Source organism: Sinocyclocheilus grahami, unplaced genomic scaffold (genome assembly GCF_001515645.1).
Source record: "Sinocyclocheilus grahami isolate Dianchi unplaced genomic scaffold, SAMN03320097.WGS_v1.1 scaffold685.1, whole genome shotgun sequence".
Classification (NCBI taxonomy): domain Eukaryota; kingdom Metazoa; phylum Chordata; class Actinopteri; order Cypriniformes; family Cyprinidae; genus Sinocyclocheilus; species Sinocyclocheilus grahami.
Window position 1 is genome coordinate 221,276 of NW_015505864.1, and position 19,557 is coordinate 240,832.

Here is a 19,557-nt window from a genome sequence, read left to right on the forward strand (position 1 = left end):
AAAAGGGCAGCCTCAACATTGTGGTGTGTACATGGTGTGTTTAGCTGTAAAGGTAAAGGCTTGGTAATCAGAAGGTCTCTGGTTTGATCCCCACCAGGGGCAAAAAATGAATGGGTCACCATTGTGCCCTTGAGGTCACCAAGGCACTTAATCCCAGGGTGCTTCAGGAGGATTGTCCAGGTAATAATTGTACTGTATGATGCTTAGGATAAAGGGGATTTTTCCCTAAGAGGGTAGTGATAGTAGGAAAATATTGTTAGTTCACATTAGAATGTCAAGGTAACTATATTATTATTATTATTATTAATTTCATGTAATTCATGTTACATGAATACAAAAGACATCACTGAATATTTATTTATGCATTTACCATTTTTCAGCCCTGTTACCAAAAGTTGTCTGAATACAAAAGACATGTCTGAATTTGCTTATTTATTTGCTATTTTTCAGCCGTTACCAAAAGTTGTCTGAATACAAAAGACATGTCTGAATTTACAAATTTATATACTATATTTTCAACCCTGTTACCAAAAGTTATCTGAATACAAAAGGCATCACTAAATATTTATTTATGCATTTACCATTTTTCATCCTACTGTAGTTATCAAAAGTTGTCTGAATTAGAGCTGGAGCTATCGATTATTTTAGTAATCGAGTATTCTACCGATTAGTCCATCAATTAATCGAGTAATCGGATAAGAAGTAATTTTTCTTTATTAAAGAACAATACTAAATATACAAGAGAAAATAAGATTTGAAGAAAACTAATTTGTTTCCTTTTCAGAAAAATATATTTTTTAATTAATAACCGTAAAAACTAAACCCATTTAATGCATTTAATTGCCAAATTACGTTCAAAATGCAAATACAAATATCAAAAAAAAATAAATAAATAAATAAATATATATACACTGAACAAAATTATAAATGAAAACACTTTTGTTTTTGCCCACATTTTTCATGAGCTGAGCTCAAAGATCTAAGACTTTTTCTATGTACACAAAAGGCCTATTTCTCTCAAATATTGTTCACAAATCTGTCTAAATATGTGTTATTGAGCACTTCTCCTTTGCCGAGATAATCCATCCACCTCACAGGTGTGGCATATCAAGATGCTGATTAGACAGCATGATTATTGCACAGGTGTGCCTTAGGCTGGCCACAATAAAAGGCCACTCTAAAATGTGCAGTTTTACTGTATTGGGGTCCGGAAACCAGTCAGTATCTGGTGTGATCACCATTTGCCTCACGCAGTGCAACACATCTCCTTCGCACAGAGTTGATCGGGTTGTTGATTGTGGCCTGTGGAATGTTGGTCCACTCCTCTTCAATGGCTGTGCGAAGTTGCTGGATATTGGCAGGAACTGGAACACGCTGTCGTATACGCCGATCTAGAGCATCCCAAACATGCTCAATGGGTGACATGTCCGGTGAGTATGCTGGCCATGCAAGAACTGGGATGATTTCAGCTTCCAGGAATTGTGTACAGATCCTTGCAACATGGGGCCGTGCATTATCATGCTGCAACATGAGGTGATGGTCGTGGATGAATGGCACAACAATGGGCCTCAGGATCTCGTCACGGTATCTTATGTTCAAAATGCCATCAATAAAATGCACCTGTGTTCGTTGTCCATAACCCGAATCATTTAAACGGTTGATTCATTCAGGAACGAAACAGCGTCATGTTACTCAGAGATGCAAAACAGTGCTGTGTCTGTGTTTGGAATACTTTTTTGTTGGTGAAATAGAGCAAAAACAGGCAATATAGTATCTAAAACGTAAGTCTCTTAATATTAACTTCTTGTTTATTGAACTGTTGCATAAAATCAGTATCACATTTGTAATCATGCTGATTTTTAGAGGAGAAAACTGGCACTCTTCGTGTGATATTGACTAACTTTCTTTCTGTGGTATTTTTATGCATAATTGTATGGGGAGTGTGTGTTTGTGTGTCACAGAGAGAGAATGAGACAATCAACATGAATGGCGCTTAGTCTTTCACAAAACTTAGCTAATTTAGGGACCATAAATTACCATCATCACCATATCATAACTAGCCACCATATTGATTTACGGTCTTAAATATGTCCAGCGTTTATCAGGCTATCCATCAGTAATAATGGTCCGTGGGGAAACACAGTGCTCCGTGTGTAGTTACAGTCTATGGTAGTTACAGTACATGGAGTAAACGAAGCCTCGAGGCAAATAATTTGCCTCGATGATTTTTTGTATTCTAGTTACTCGAGGAATCGTTTCAGCCCTAGTCTGAATACAAAAGACATGTCTAAATTAATGTATGTATTTGCTTTTTTTTCCAGCCCTGTTACCAAAAGTTGTCTAAATGCAAAATAAATTTCTTTACTATTTTTCAGTCCTGTTAACAAAAGTTGTCTGAATAAAAAAGACATGTCTGAATTAATTAATTAATTTACTATTTTTCAGCCCTGTTACCAAAAGTTGTCTGAATACAAAAAAATGTCTGGATTTACTTTTTATCAATTTTTTTTATCCGTTACCAAATGTAGTCCGAGTACAAAAGACATGTATACATTTATTTACTATTTTTCATCCCTGTTACCATAAGTTCTCATTTGTAGTAATTACTGAACTTTAAAGTAAATAATTATATATTTTTCTTTCTGCTAACGGGGTTGAATGGCTGTGCTTGATGAATGCAGTCAACATCACAATTTGGGTAGAAATTGAGAAAATTATTTCTGCAGCAATTCATTTTTTTCTTTGCCTTACTGATAAACTATCAACATTCAGCTGGGTGAACTTTCAACATAGGGCACATGCTGTGATGCTGGGCAAGGAATCAATGCTTTACTGTCTTCTTGGAAGGCTTTGTGGCTTTTGTAAGAGGCAAAAATCAGTGGATAGGAAGGTCATTTGGAACGAGAACAAGAGTTCATACACAATTTCTAAATACATTTTTCTGCAACATGAAAATAGGGTTATTTGGAGAATAAACCCTCTTAAATGTCTCTCTACTTACTGGTGTGTGTGTGTGTGTGTGTGTGTGTGTGTGTGTGTAAAACTTGTTTTTGATATCCTTCATATTCTATGTACTGGTCAGTTCACAGCAGTGATAGAAATTAATCTGTTCCAATTTCTGTTTTCTGTTCTTAATCAGTCAATTAGAATAATAAGACATTTGGGCTGTTACCAAACAAATTATATCAGTATCAACCAAATTCATCTTTGCAATGCAGAGGAAACACAGAAGCTGCATCTTCTGAAGAGGCATTTAGATGTAGGCCTATTTACACTATTTAATTCAGCTCAGAGGGACATGAATGCATTTAACCTGCAGTTACAAATGCATAAAAAATATTTTGTTATTTTAAACATAAAACATTGAATACTGATATTTACAATTATTTAAAAAATGAAAAGATCATTTAAATGTGAAATTAATACCACTAGTAGGTCACTGTTAATAAGTGATTCATTGCGATTGAACCGAATCATTTAAACGGTTGATTCATTCAGGAACGAAACAGCGTCATGTTACTCAGAGATGCAAAACAGTGCTGTGTCTGTGTTTGGAATACTTTTTTGTTGGTGAAATAGAGCAAAAACAGGCAATATAGTATCTAAAACGTAAGTCTCTTAATATTAACTTCTTGTTTATTGAACTGTTGCATAAAATCAGTATCACATTTGTAATCATGCTGATTTTTAGAGGAGAAAACTGGCACTCTTCGTGTGATATTGACTAACTTTCTTTCTGTGGTATTTTTATGCATAATTGTATGGGGAGTGTGTGTTTGTGTGTCACAGAGAGAGAATGAGACAATCAACATGAATGGCGCTTAGTCTTTCACAAAACTTAGCTAATTTAGGGACCATAAATTACCATCATCACCATATCATAACTAGCCACCATATTGATTTACGGTCTTAAATATGTCCAGCGTTTATCAGGCTATCCATCAGTAATAATGGTCCGTGGGGAAACACAGTGCTCCGTGTGTAGTTACAGTCTATGGTAGTTACAGTACATGGAGTAAACGAAGCCTCGAGGCAAATAATTTGCCTCGATGATTTTTTGTATTCTAGTTACTCGAGGAATCGTTTCAGCCCTAGTCTGAATACAAAAGACATGTCTGAATTAATTAATTAATTTACTATTTTTCAGCCCTGTTACCAAAAGTTGTCTGAATACAAAAAAATGTCTGGATTTACTTTTTAACCATTTTTTTTTATCCGTTACCAAATGTAGTCCGAGTACAAAAGACATGTATACATTTATTTACTATTTTTCATCCCTGTTACCATAAGTTCTCATTTGTAGTAATTACTGAACTTTAAAGTAAATAATTATATATTATTCTTTCTGCTAACGGGGTTGAATGGCTGTGCTTGATGAATGCAGTCAACACCACAATTTGGGTAGAAATTGAGAAAATTATTTCTGCAGCAATATGCAGCTCTGAGGCCAAACTACTGGCATCCGTCAACAGAAATCCAACACCAAACTACCGGTGGCGCTGACCCAATCTGCCTCAGAGCAGCCAGCCTGTGATTGATGCCGTCATAAGATACAAGTGAGTGAGATGAAAGGCTTCCTTGTCAACAGCTCGGAAGGTTCTGGCATGGTCTCCACCCTTAACTGTTCAGCTCCATGGCTGTGACTCCAAACAGAGGAGCAACTAATGCTGTGCCAAGACTTGAATGAGGGTAGTGACACTATTCCTTCTGACGCCACCAGCAAAAGTCGTGTGTTACTCCACTGGAAAATCCAGTCACAACCAGCTTTTGAGGCAACTCCAGTGTTAAAACCGTTTATTTTTTTATCAATGTACGGCAAAATATGGTTCATTGCTTATTAATATATGAAAGAAAGAAAAATCAACTGATATCGACAAAACAAAGTCATACGCTGTGATCAATAAAACCATATGGTGGATTAAAATAGAAAAAGAAAATTTAAAGTTAATGACTTTTTTAAGTAAGTTTTAAAATAGTTTTACGTGTTTTATTACAAAGCAAGGTAAGTTCAGGTGATATTGTATGTATATGAATGATTTATTTCATACACATTTTCTTTAAAAAGACATGATTAATTCATTCATTTTTACATGCATTAAACCAAATCAATCTTTCATTTACAAATGTCTTTTTTTTAAAGAAAATATGTTTATGAAATGTAAGAAAATGTGTTTTTTGTTTTTAGAAAATATGTGTCATACTTGACGGTTAACACCATATGACATTTTTAGAAATTGAAATCCTTCTCTAAAATTGTATTAAAGCTTTTTTATGTCCCCTCCCCAAAATCATAAACCATCATGAATACAAAGAATACATTTTTAGGAACGTGGCACATTTTTTAGATTTTTACGTTTTTAATTATGGACATTCTTCTTTGTCATTGACTCTTTATCTGGTCTACCACCTAATGTTCTCAAAATACCCAACAGGTACTAAATCCTATCTAAAACCATCAAACTAGACCAGCTTGAAGAGCAGCTAAGACCAGTAAACCAACGTCAGATGTTTCAAACTGTTGTTTCACTGCAGGGTAGCTAAAACCATCTTGGGCTGGAATGATCTTTTTTTTTTAATGCTGAATAAGTTAGGAATTAACTGCTTTTTAAAGAAGAAGAATTCATTCATATTTGTTAATTTACCAGCATTGTTGAATAATGAACTTTTCGCAGAGCAAATGAATAACTATAGAGCACTGCAACGTGCAGGTGGTTTTGAAATAGACTGAATATCCTCTCTGGACAGGGCTGCATCCTGACTACACCACATATTTAGAGAGTTCAAAGCAGAAAAAGCATCCAAGTCAAAAACCCTTATGAGCTAATGCCATATTATTTTCTAAATCCTGAATATTATGTTCTCGCAGCTGTGGTGTCTCCAGTGTGATGTATACTGCTCTTTTATAGAGCTTCAAATGAAATACTTCAGAAGAGGGAAAAACTGAGCATAAAATCAATATGAAGAGCTCCATCTTTACAATGAGTCAGAGTGTTTGTTTTCCCCAGCTGGGCTGAGATGGACCGTCATCATACCTTTCTTTATGTATCTAGCAGGTGCCTCCAAAGGTTAACCAATATTTTGATAAGCACATTACTACGCACATGCCCAAAGCCACAGCCTGCGTAATACGTGCGCATTAGAGGTCTGAATGAACTTGCTGGTGAGGCTGGATTTAGCCCTGGATGTGTCATTAGCTTCTGAGTGCACGGAGAGGCCACCGTCATTCCTGAAGGGACGGGACACAGAGGAACTCAGAGGGAAATAGGAGAGGGAAAAAAATGGACAGAGAGGCAGAAATGGAGAGGAAGCCACAAAATTAATATGTTCCAGTGACAAAAACAGCTGCCACACAGTTGGCTGAATGAATCCTGCTATAGTGCTGCATGGTCTATTCAACAGCAGCGATGTCCTGCCAACCAGTAAAACAGACATCCACTACAGTGCATTCCAACCCTTCACTTCACTAAATGACGTAGATTTAGCCTCGGATGGGTCACCCATGGACCAATCATGGAGCCTCTGATGCATGCTCCATGCACAAATGGCAAGGGCTTTTGCAAAATGTCAAGCTCCATTCTTTGAATCCGACATGTCCTGATAACAATGCTCCCTTCACACCTCTGCTTTCTTATAAACTATACTTTTCTATAAAATGGGGTTACCCATACTGCAGACTGAAAACCTGGGGGGTTTGCGAGTTTATGAAAAATGTAAAATAAAAATAAACAATAAACAATTTAAAAATAAAAACATAAAAAAAGATTAATAATATTAATAATATTTTATTTTATTTACCTGCATGTCATGTGACCATTAATGGACATCAGAGTGACCATGGACATGTGTATGTTGTTAAACTATTGAAATATAAATATAACATTTCAGAGGGTACTTCAAATGAATATGAAAAGATTTCAGCTGACAAAAATGTTTGGGGATGACTGCTATACAAAAAGAAAACTAAACAGCCCAAAAATAATAGTAGAGAAATGTTGTGTAGTGTAACAATAAAGAAAAAAGTAATAGCATATCTTCATAATAAAAATAAATAAATAAATAAAATATATTTTTATTCCACACAAAAAACAACTTTGATTTAGTGGACAAAGGTTGTGTAAATATTTATAATAAATATATATTTTTATTATTATTTGATTTCTATATAAATAAAATAAAATACAAATAGCAAATACTTAATAAGGGTGTTCAAAAACTTGAACTTGTATTTGTTCTTCAGTAAACTGAACTATAATTCAGAAATCCATGTACGCATATCAATTGCATTTTTAAATTTATTCTTTAAAAAATGAATAATCAATTTCCATGTGTCCGGGTGCACTGTTTTTTCATCAGTACACCAAAAAAAACAAAACCGTGCTCAGAAGTTTCCAGACTGCTACAAAGAACTAGGCAAATTTGCAAATGTTTGCAAGATTCGTGGCACTGAATCATTTAAAGATACTTAAAATAAGGAAAATAAAGAGATTTGTTTACAATACAACAAAAAAGTAAACAACAAAGTGGTTGGTCGTTTTATATCAATCAGACGACCACTTCCTTTTTCAGTTCTTGGCCAAAATCAGCTGCAATGTGGACCAGATATCGTATGCTGAAGGTTTAAGGTCTGGCAACACAAGACTATAAATTATATTGCTTGTGATCCAAATGGTAATATATTATTTTCTTTCTCATTTTCTCTTTTACACACTGTCTGGCTTTCCCTTCCCCCCTCCCACCAGCTCTTTGTGCCAGTCTTCAGTGTTTATCCTTCAGTGAATCCAGCCTGTTGTTAAACTCCCACTAAGAATCCCGAACGTCTGCAAACCTGCTATTATATATCTCTCTCAGCTCTCTGCCCAGTGAATCTATCTGAAGAGCATCCCAGCCTGAGAGATGGGCACACAGCTAGTGCCAGGGACAGAGAGAGGTTGGTGTGACTCCACGGTTAATAGAGCACTGTTTGGATTTCGACGCGAGAAAAACACTTTTCCCCCTATACACACATAAGGGAGTTAGAGAGGCTCCTTCTGTGTGGACTGATGGACTGTACTGTTTCTCTATTCAGCAGGGGCAGAAACCCTGCATCTCCAGACAGTAAAAGGTCAGGGTATGGGAATAAACAGTAGTGCTAATCACCAGGCCACAGATGATGTGAATAATGCCTGCCCTTGTGAAAAACAAGTGTGCTTAATTGCACTGAATTAGTCTTACTGTGGAAGTCAGTGTTACTGGTGTTACCAGTGATTCACATTTTAATGAATCATTATAAATCTAGTTTTGATCTCTGCCAAGTCATTCCATCTACATTTACATTTAGACTAAATGTAGGCTACTGTAAGATTGGAAATGTATTTTCTTCCCCGTGAAATACATTTTGAAATATATTTGGGTGTATTTTTCCAAAAATATATGTGACCCTGTGCCACAAAAGCAGTCATAAGTTGCACAGGGATATTTGTAGCAATAGCCCAAAATACATTGCAGGTCAAAATAATCGATTTTTCTTTTAAGCCAAAAATCATTAGGATATTAGGTAAAGATCATGTTCATGAAGATATTTTATAATTTTCCTACCGTAAATATATGCATTGTTAAGGACTTCATTTGGACAACTTTAAAGGCAATTTTCTTAATATTCAGATATTTTTGCACCCTCAGATTCCAGATTTTCAAATAGTTGTATCTTGGCCAAATATTGTCCTACCCTAACAAACCATATGGAAAGCTTATTTATTCAGCTTTCAGATGATGTATAAATCTAAAAAAAAAAAGAAAAAAGAGCCTTATGGTTTTGTGGTCCACGGTCACATATTTAATTTAATTTCATTGTTTACAACATCTATTGAACATATATTTTGGTCAGAAAAAAAAGATTTTTTTTTGGTATGGGTTTGTTTGTTTTATTGTTGTTGTGTTTTTCATTAAAATGAACAAAGAACCACAAACTAAGCATTCATTTTAAAATCCAAAGATCTTTCATTTATTTGTGTTATAAATTTTGCCATGATTTAAGAATTTGTTCCCACAAGTTATTAATTTGTTCCCTGGTTTGAATTAAATAGAGGCCATGAATAAATAATTTGTTCACTCGTTTTATTAAATTGTGGCCATGCTGTACTAATTTGTTCCTGCATTCTAATTGAATCAAAATGTGGGAATGTATTACAACTACAACATGGCCATGATTTAATAGAACAAGGGAAAGAATTAATTCATAGGAACAAATGTATAATTTGTGGCTACAATAAATATATATTTTTTGTCCACATGTCATGTGCAGGTCTGCGTACATCACCAGCCTTATTTTTGTTCATGAAAGTTCTATGTTTAATGTAAGTTTGTCACTGTGCTATTTTATTGTTGATGCATTTTTCATTAAAAATAATAATGAACCCATCATTTTCAAGCATTCGTTTTGTTCAAAGAAAGTAAAGCTCTAACATCAAATATCAAAGTAAGGGCTACAGGTTCTAAGCGTCATTGACAATTATCTTAACTTGTAAAACGCACTAACGTTGTCGTGACAAGTTTGTTTATTTATTTAAACTTATTTAAAAACTGCACTTTGTAATAATGTCACATTCAAAGTTTTAAAGTACATTTTAAATCATTATGTTTTAACAACCTGTTGTTGTGCATTGAAGTACACTTATTTTGATGTGTTGACTAACACATCTAAAATACTTGATTATAATTCTAACTGTGTGTTATTCCATATTACATTTAAGGTTATTAATATATGTTCAATGAAATAAACTGCAACTTCATCATACTAATGTGTAATTACAAATATTTTTAAATGCATGACATTCAAGTTACAATGGAAATTACATTAACGTAGATTTTGGTTTACCATAAATTACATATATGTGACCCTGGACCACAAAACCATTCTTAAAGGGTTACTCCACCCCAAAATGAAAATGTTGTCATTGATCACTTAGTCCCATGTCGTTCCAAACCCATAAAAGCTTTGTTCATCTTCAGAACAAAATGTAAGATATTTTGGATGAAAACCGGGAGGCTTGTGACTGTCCCATTGACTGCCAAGTAAATTACACTGTCAAGGTCCAGTAAATGATGAAAGACATCGTCAGAATAGTCCATCTGCCATCAGTGGTTCAACCGTAACGTTATGAAGCGACGAGAATACTTTTTGTACGCGAAGAAAACAAAAATAACGACTTTATTCAACAATTTGTCTCCTCTGTGTCTCTCTGCATCACCGTAGCGCCATTTTGGAGAATATCCGCTGAACGCAAGCAGCGTATGCTCTTCTGTGTCAGCCGCGCTGCACGGATGCGCTGTTTTCGTTCAAATCAAAGCGTAAATACACGTAGAAAACGTATCCTTGTGTCACGGCTGACACAGAAGAGCGTATGCTGTTTGCGTTCAGCGGATATTCTCCAAAATGGCGCTACGGTGATGCAGAGAGACACAGAGGAAACGAATTGTTGAATAAAGTCGTTATTTTTGTTTTCTTCGCGTACAAAAAGTATTCTCGTCGCTTCATAACGTTACGGTTGAACCACTGATGGCAGATGGACTATTCTGACAATGCTTTTCATACTTTTCTGGACCTTGACAGTGTAATTTACTTGGCAGTCAATGGGACAGTCACAAGCCTCCCGGTTTTCATCCAAAATATCTTAAATTGTGTTCCGAAGACGAACTAAGCTTTTACGGGTTTGGAACGACATGGGAGTAAGTGAATAATGACAAAATTTCATTTTGGGGTGGAGTATCCCTTTAAGTCGCTGGGGTATATTTGTAGCAATAGCCAAAAATACATTGTATGGGTCAAAATTATAGATTTTTCTTTTATGCCAAAAATCATTTGGATATTAATCATCATAGGATATTAAGTAAAGATCATGTTCCATGAAGATATTTTGTAAATTTCATACTGTAAATATATTAAAACTTATATGCATTAATACTTATATAAAGTAATATGCATTGCTAAGAACTAAATTTGGACAAATTTAAAAAGTGATTTTCTCAATATTTAGATTTTTTTTGGACCCTCAGATTCCAGATTTTCAAATAGTCGTATCTCGGCCAAATATTGTCCTATCCTAACAAATCATACATCAATTGAAAGCTTATTTATTCAGCTTTTCAATCTCAATTTCGAAAAATTGACCCTTATGACTTGTTTTGTGGTCCAGGGTCACATATTTCCTATTTTATTACTTTTTGCTAGAAGTGTACTTCTTCTTCACTAAGGCAGTTTGTGCTGGGTCATCAGCGCCCTCCCTTCAGCCGAACATTACATGGCCAGACTCTATTCCCAACAGCATAAATTTGATAGCAGGAGAGTGTGAGCTGAAAACAGCATTTAATCTTGCTAATACATATCCTGAACAAAAGGCTGCAGAAATTATAGGCCATTAACATTGATAAGCAACTCTGCCAATGGCCAACCCGCAATATTTTCACCCGACCTTTATAGATCGGGAGAGCAGCAGACAATGATCAACCCCAAATTGGATTCTAAATGGGGTTCCAGAGAATCCAGGGGGCAGGATGAACGGCTAGTCGCTTGATCAGTATTTCACTAAGTTTTACTGAGCTGGTGTGGATAACAAACCCTGGAACAGCTACACTGTTCCAAAACCCATCTTGACCTCCGTAATGACCCTGTTTTTTAATTTTTTATTTTAGGTAAACTGTAAAAATTGCCTAAATAATTTCTAGAATCTCATTCAGTATTAAGGTTGTTACACTCTTAAAAAAATAAAAAGGTGCTTCACGATGCCATAGAAGAACCTTTTTTGTCTAAAAGGTTCCATAAAGAGCCTTTAACATCTGAAGAACATTTCTGTTTCACAAAAGGTTCTTTGTGGCGAAAGGTTCTTCAGAATATAAAATGGTAAGAAAGAGATGACTGAATGGTCCTTTGTGGAACCAAAAATGGTTCTTCTATGGCATCGCTGTGAAGAACCTTTTAAGCACCAACATTTTTAAGAGTGTATTTGGGGTTTTTGTGTTACATTCAGTTTATTTTATGTAAACAGAAAAGAGGGACACACTTTACATCATAAAATATTCATACACACAATATGAACCGAATGCTTCTGTACTATAGACATATTTGGTGATAGATATTGCACAGTATGATCAAAGGAACCGTGAACACGCTTTGTTCATATTTAAATTGTGTCGTAAGGTTTGGGGGATTGAAGTCACACTTCATACAGACCCCAATATGAGGCAATCAACAGTCACTCTCACTGTACCCTTTCATCTATCTTTTCTCCCTTGTTCTGCCACTCTGACTCGTCCATTTACCGTGGATAATCCCCACAGCGCGGCGAGGCTGTGGCACGCAAAGCATGTTTTCATAAATTCGGATATGTCAAGCAGGGGCACGAATGCCTCGTTCTATTGCTGTCTGATAATACAAACATTCTTACAAATATTCCCTATCGCTCTTTCATTTAACATTCCCAATTACTGACTGACAGTCCAAACCCCGTCTTCTGGAAACCTCACAGGAACTTTTTAATTGTCAAGAACAAAACATCTTTTTCAGTCATCTAAGTTTGAGAGTGCATTCAGTGTTGAAATTACCTCGGCCCCTGTTCCACGAGCAGGTTCTTTTGATTAATGAAGTAATCTTGTGAAGATGTCAACTCTGGGGATACTTACATTCAAGCCAGTGAGTGGGGTAATTATTGTTATGACAAACTTACTCTAAGGCAATTATTAGTGGTGTTTACTAAGGCAAGCAGCGCTATTACAATTGCTCAGGCTAACGGTTAGGGATTTGAGAAAACCACTAAACTAACTACATAACTTTGGGATGTAACTTGTCCTGTACTTTTCTGCAATGATACCGCAAAATAAATGGCTTGTTCAGAAGAGGTGTGCTATTACTTTTCTAAGCAATCTGGACAATAAAACAGTTGAAAAAATGTTGCACTGAAGGAGAAACATCTCATATAGGGACCAGAATATCAGAAATTGTTTTTTTTCCCTCATTTTTGTTTTGCAAAGCACTTAAAACGTGTCTCTCCTCTCACTCAAACTGTGTCCTGTGCACTCTCAAATCTCTCTGTGCTCATGCGCTATAGATATGAATTATTTTCGCACCTGAATTAAACGTTGTCAAAAGTTATCATTATGCACTTTTAAAAAGTAGCCTAATCTCAAAACAAGATTTGTGCAGGGCCTTTCCTTGATTTTTTATTGTTGTATTTTTGTTTTAACATAAACTGGTTATTGTAGCTACTTTGTTTTACTATATCTCTTTTATGTTTGTATTTTGATCTTTTCTGCGAATGCACATATGCATCTCTTTGTAAAGTAGGCTACTTTGTATACACTGTTTTAAAAGGTGCTATATAAATAAAACTTAAACCAATCAGACCTCCACAACTGACCGATGAAAATACTACGTGAAATCTAATTGGCTGAGTGAACTGAACCTGGAATTCTTTTGACAATCAAAGATGGATCTTTAATTTCTTTCCAGTTTAATAATATTTAGCAATGTTAATGAAATGTAAGCCTATAGAAATGGCTTGGAATTGGGTGCTTGGATGATTTGTACATATAACCTCTGTCCAACTGGTTGGTCTCCGAGCAATTTATCTAAAAACAACATATTATAGCCTATGGCTCTAAAGACTTCATATAAAACATCAATGTTATGTCATAAACAGCATCGCTGTTTAGACATTTATTGGGAGTTTTTTTTTTAATCCAGTGTTTTGTTCAGTTCTGATTGATTTTTTTCATGAAAATCCACTTAATATTAGCTACACATTCAATGGCACTCTCCTCTAAAACAGTGAATATACAGTTATATGACAGTTACATGTAATTACATTGTCTGCAAATGCATTAAATCCATAGAATAGAATGTAGTAATGTTATGGCAAATATGAAAAATTCATTATAGTGTTATATTTAGTCTCCAAATCGTAAGTATCGGTTTAGGGAATTAGGGCATCTGACCCATATCTAAATAGTTCTGTCTTAAATCAGAAGATTTAGGATTCAGGTGCGAAAAGAATTAATATCTATAGTGCATGAGCACAGAGAGATTTGCGAGTGCACAGGACACAGTTTGAGTGAGAGGCGAGACACGTTTTAAGTGTGCGACCTCTCTCCAGGCGAGAGCAGCGTGTATCTGAGTGCACCCGTCCGGTTTTGTGTGAGAGCAAAGGAAATTTGCGCGCGAGTGGAGAGATTTTCGCTTGCGCATTATATTAATGTGCTTTCGCTCTACAATAATGCGCTCTCGACATTTGTCATTCAAATAACGCCATACATAAGACTTTCATTCCTCTTAAACACAAATAAATATAATTTACGTGAGAAACATGAGATTCTGTTGCTCCACTGAGAGTCCATGTAACAAAAACAGTTCATCAGTTCTCACTTGTCAAGCAAGAATATTTAATGTGCTTTATGCATGTGCGTTGATCAGTGTTTATACTGTAGGTGAAGAAAAACTTTAATGAAACCAGTTTTTCAAATAAAGCAATCATGAATCAAGTTAAAGGGATAAAAATGTCTCAGGTTTCAAAGTGTCTTATGTATCTTCTCTGAAGATAAAAGAAAGTATTGTAGGTTTGGAACAACATGAGGATGAATAAATGATGACAGATTTTTCATTTTTGGGTCAACTAAACCTTTAATACCACTTTTAAATGTATTCTTAGAAAATCTCATAAAAAATTTTTTTAAATGCCCAAATTCACTTTAGATTTTTCAGTTTCACAATTGATTTGAGCTTTTAGTGCTTTATTTAGACAAAAAAGAAAGTAATTTATTATAAGAGCGTCCCTATTTTGTATTATTTTTCCAGACTTTTCCAGGCCTGATTATCACAACGTTAAAATTTCCTTACATGTCGGCGCCAATAGTTAGTGCATCGACACATAGCGCATCTGCGCTCACGGCGACCCGAGTTCAATTCCCGTCTCGAGGTCCTTTCGAGATCCTGCTCCCCTCTCTCCTCCCAGTGCTTTCCTGTCGTCTCTCTACTGTCGTATCTCTTTAAAAAGGCATAAAGCCCATAAAAATAACTACATTTCTATGTGGCTATGGCTGTGGAAACCCCGTCAGCACTTTTTTTTTTTTTTGCATGCAGTGTTGAGAACATCGGCTGATCACAATCTCTGGGTCACGCGTGCCCTTTGGACACCCAGCAGCTAATGAGAATGAAGCATGAAAGAGTGGCTTCCCAGGTCTAATCTGTGAACAGCCTGGCAGTGTTTCTCATGAGAGAGGTGTGAGAGAGATTGTGTGTGTGTGGTGCAGACACTTGCAGTCCTGACTGGCATTTACACCTCTCAGGCAGGCGCTGTCACTCTAATTATTTACTCGGGCAGCTGGGACAGGGCTGTATGCCAGCAGAACAGCAGACGTACACAGAGAGTGATCCCTAAAAGTGGACACTGCTGCCACAGCGGGACTCTAAGCTCATGTTCGTCACATTGGCAACACACAGAGGAATCAATGAGCTGTTAGTGGAAATCACTGTCTGATTCAGGGTGCAGAGCTCTGGATCCATTAATAGCAGAGTATCTATCCACCCTGGAGATCTGTGAGGAACAGAAATGGTGCTTGATGATGCATTTCCTACCTGTACTCAATGAGCTGGTCTTTGTGCATCCATGTGACGTAGGCTGTGGGATATCCCGTCACCACACAGGGGAGCAGCACGCTCTCCCCAATGGCTTTATACACATGCTGAGGCTCCAGGAGAAACTCCAGGGTCCTTTCCTCCCCTGATTCTGCACAAAACAGAGAAGTGCATTCACAGTCAGTGTCTGTTCCTGATTATGTTAATCATTTTAAACTTTTCAAAAATATTTTTTTTTCAGTAAACTAAACATCCTTAAAACAAGGTATGAAAAGCAAAATTGCATACAATATTATGAGCTCTTTTAGAGAATATATTTTTCTATTAAGTTTGTTTTTTACCTCATTGACAAACATTTTTGTCCACTCAAAAATGAAAATTCTGTGATTATTTACTCATCCTCATGTGACTCCAAACCTGTATGAATTTCTTACCTCTGCAAAACACAAAGTAAGTTATTTTGAGAAATGTCTGACTGTCAATATAATAGAAGTAAATTTCCAATGTTGTTTAGTTCACAGACAAAAGAAAGTCGTACAGGTTTGGAACCACATGAGGGTGACGATATAAACTTTATTTTTGAGTGGACTATCTCTTTAAATATGTTTTGTTTTGCTTTTGTTTTGCTTAAAAAGTGGGGTAAGAAAAATCTATGCAAATCAGGATATATTCTCCTAAAACAAAGTTCCCAAGTTTAATTAATCTAGTTTTTTTTAAGGATGTTTAAATATTTTCACTTGAAAACAATACAAAAGTATAAATCATTTTCAAAAATACATGTAAATAATAGTGCTGTCAAACGATTAATCGCGATTAATCGCATCCAAAATAAGTTTTTGTTTACATAATATATGTAATAAAATATGCTGTGTATATTTATTATGTATATATAAATACACACAAATGCATGTATATATTTCAGAAAAAAATGTTAAGTTAATATATTAAATATATTTATTTATAATATCAATTATATGATTATAAATATATACATGTAAATATTTTCAAAATATATACTGTATGTGTGTGTATTTATATATACATAATAAATATACACAGAACATACACATATATTATGCAAACAAAAACTTTTATTTTGGATACGATTAATCGTGATTAATCGTTTGACAGCACTAATAAATAAATATAAAGATGACAGAATTTTCATTTTTGAATGCACAATCTCATTATGTATGAATTTAACTTTTTTTTTTTTAAGTGGGCTTAAAATGCTTAAAAAGTGGGATAAGAAAAAATCGGTTTATATTCACTTAAGACTACTGTTATTATACAGTTTCCAGAATTTTACTTGAATATATTTTACCCAAGTTAAAACATTTGGAATTATACTGGAAAACAAGAAAAATACTGATAGAGATAATGAAGCTATACAACAAGATAATGGAGATTTTCCATCAGGAAAGTGTGAACTTGTTGACCATTTAGCCCTACAAATTAAAAGTGACGTGCATCATTTTTGTGCCACTAGTCGCAACAAATTGTGTTTTTAATAAGGTTTAAAAGTTTTAATAACATTTAAAAGTAACGTTACCATAACATTTTGAAAAATGATAAATAGAATGTTCCCCTAATGATTTCTCTAAGAGCGTAATTTTAGTTGCAAAAAAATTGAATGAAAAACATACTGAAACAGGTTTCCTAACAGAGGTTTTCAGCTGTCACTGGTATAACAAATAGTAATGATTGGAAAAATTTCTACAAATGGCTTACTTGTGTAAGATTTAGACAATAAAATTAGACAATAAAATGGAGTCAGATTTGAATTGAACCTAAATTTAATAACTTTGGCCGAACACGCAGGAAACCAATTCGTGGACTTTACACTTACATTATTTATATTGTAACAGTTGCAGTATATATCTTTTAGGTTGAAGCTTTTAAAAAGCTTTCTCTTTAATACTCATTATTTATTTATCTACCTCAGTGAGGGAAAAAGACGGTGCTTCAGGCCTGATTTATGTTCTTTAATATCTCACTCTGTGCTCATGACAGCCTGTAAAAATAAATCTGCATGGTGAATATCTGCCACAAATGAGCTCAGTCCTCTTTAACTTCAGCATAAATTACATTGTTCTCTTTGATAACACCACATGTGGACGTCCTTCTGGAGAAGGCCTCCTTTAAAACTCCCTCTCCCCTCAATTGTGTGAGTTTCTGTAGTGAATGAACAATTACTTAATCAGAATCAATGTCTTGCATTTTTATTGTCAGGAATGCAGGGGAATTGGCTTTTTCCTTATAAAACCTTTTTAGGGAAAAAAAATGCTGTTTTGGACATACATGACTGAATTTATGTTTGTAATGAAATAATAATAATAATAAAAAAACAACAACTTTTGATTAGTGCTGTCAAATGATTAAGCGCGATCGTGAATAAAAGTTTTTGTTTACATAATATGTGTGTACTGTGTATATTTATTATAATTACAAACATATGCATGTAAATATTAAAGAAAAATGTGTTAATATATTAAATATATTAATATATAATATAAGACTATAAATATATACATGTATATACATGTAAATATTTTCAAAATATATACTGTATGAGTGTGTATTTATATATACATAATAAAAATACACAGTACACCTAACCAGAAACTTTTATTTTGGATGCAATTAATCACGATTATTTGTTTGACAGCACTACTTTTGATATAAAAGAGTTATGGTTAAATGCTTGAAATTAGTTTGGAAGACATATATATATATATATATATATAATGCATATAATGCATATATATAAGACACATATCTAAACATTTTTATATTTTTTCTTCCAAAGGTTCTTCCAAAGTTATGAACAGATTATCTTCTTGTAACATTTGGAACATTTCCCTAATGACTCCTCTAATGTGCGTAACTAAGACAAAAAAGTATGTTTTGCAAAAAGTTAGAAGAACATATTTTTGTTAGCTGGGATAATTTGGATGAATTTACTATTATTCTGTTATCAAAATGTTGTTTAAAGGTCAGTCAGTAAATCAGTCTAAATATTAGATAGCAGATAAAGCTTTTAACACTGGTAAAAATGTAAAAAAAAAAGACATGGACAATTTAATTTGCAACTTTATGGTCTGATGATACAATTCTAAGTATGGAATTGGAATATGTATGGAAGTATGGATTATTTACCAGGCAGTATCTGTATTTCTGCTTCTTCACTGGTCTTGGTGGGCCCAGCGTTGTCGATCACGCAGCGGTACAGGCCTGCATCTGCCTCTGTGGCATTACTGATGACGAGAGCACCACTGGGCAGCGTGAAGACTCTCTGGTCCAGCTCAACCGGCTCTTTGTTTTGTTCCCAGCGGATGAAAGACACCAGGTCTGGATTCACCTCACAGTTCAGCATGTGACTGTCACCCACCTGCACCGACGCGGCTTCCGGCTGACTGAGGTACCGTGGTATCCCTGAAAACAGAGAGAAATCAGAAGAATCTGAACAATTACAATACATTTTGGTTTGCAATGAAGTTTCATCTTCTTATTAAGAACTGCATGCCATAAACAGAAAGTGTTAAGTACTTATTGTGCAAATGGATAAAGTGAGTATATGAAATAGCACTCACTTTGTTATATTGGCAAGGCTTTTGAAATGTTGAAATACCAATAACAATGCCTAAAGCTGTTTGCCTGTAGGCTAACATTTAATTTCTCCATTTGTGTGATCTATGCGCTTTAGAGGCGGAGGAAGTTATTGAATTTTGATTAATCGAAGACAACTGTAATTATTTGCACTGAAGAATCATGCACAATAAGATCATGTGTATTTAATAGTAAATACGGTCTATTTTAATTTCATGTTGACTTTAAATGGTTAATTATTTCCTTCCATGCTCAGAGTTTCAATTCTAAGTTCAATAGTGGCTCTTTAGAGGTAAAAAAAAAAATCTCTGTAAATGAAACTGATGGTGCTGAAAAGTAGTCATGGC

General features: G+C 34.8%; 1 protein-coding gene across 1 annotated transcript in view; it reads right to left on the minus strand.

Moving 5' to 3' along the window:
* The window catches only part of LOC107559439 (neogenin), a 168,580-nt gene that overhangs the window by 52,930 nt on the left and 96,093 nt on the right, over nucleotides 1-19,557 (minus strand). Inside the window, exon 4 of the mRNA XM_016243267.1 lies at nucleotides 15,602-15,752. Coding sequence (XP_016098753.1) covers nucleotides 15,602-15,752 — 151 coding nt within the window. The remainder of the gene's footprint in view (nucleotides 1-15,601; nucleotides 15,753-19,557) is intronic.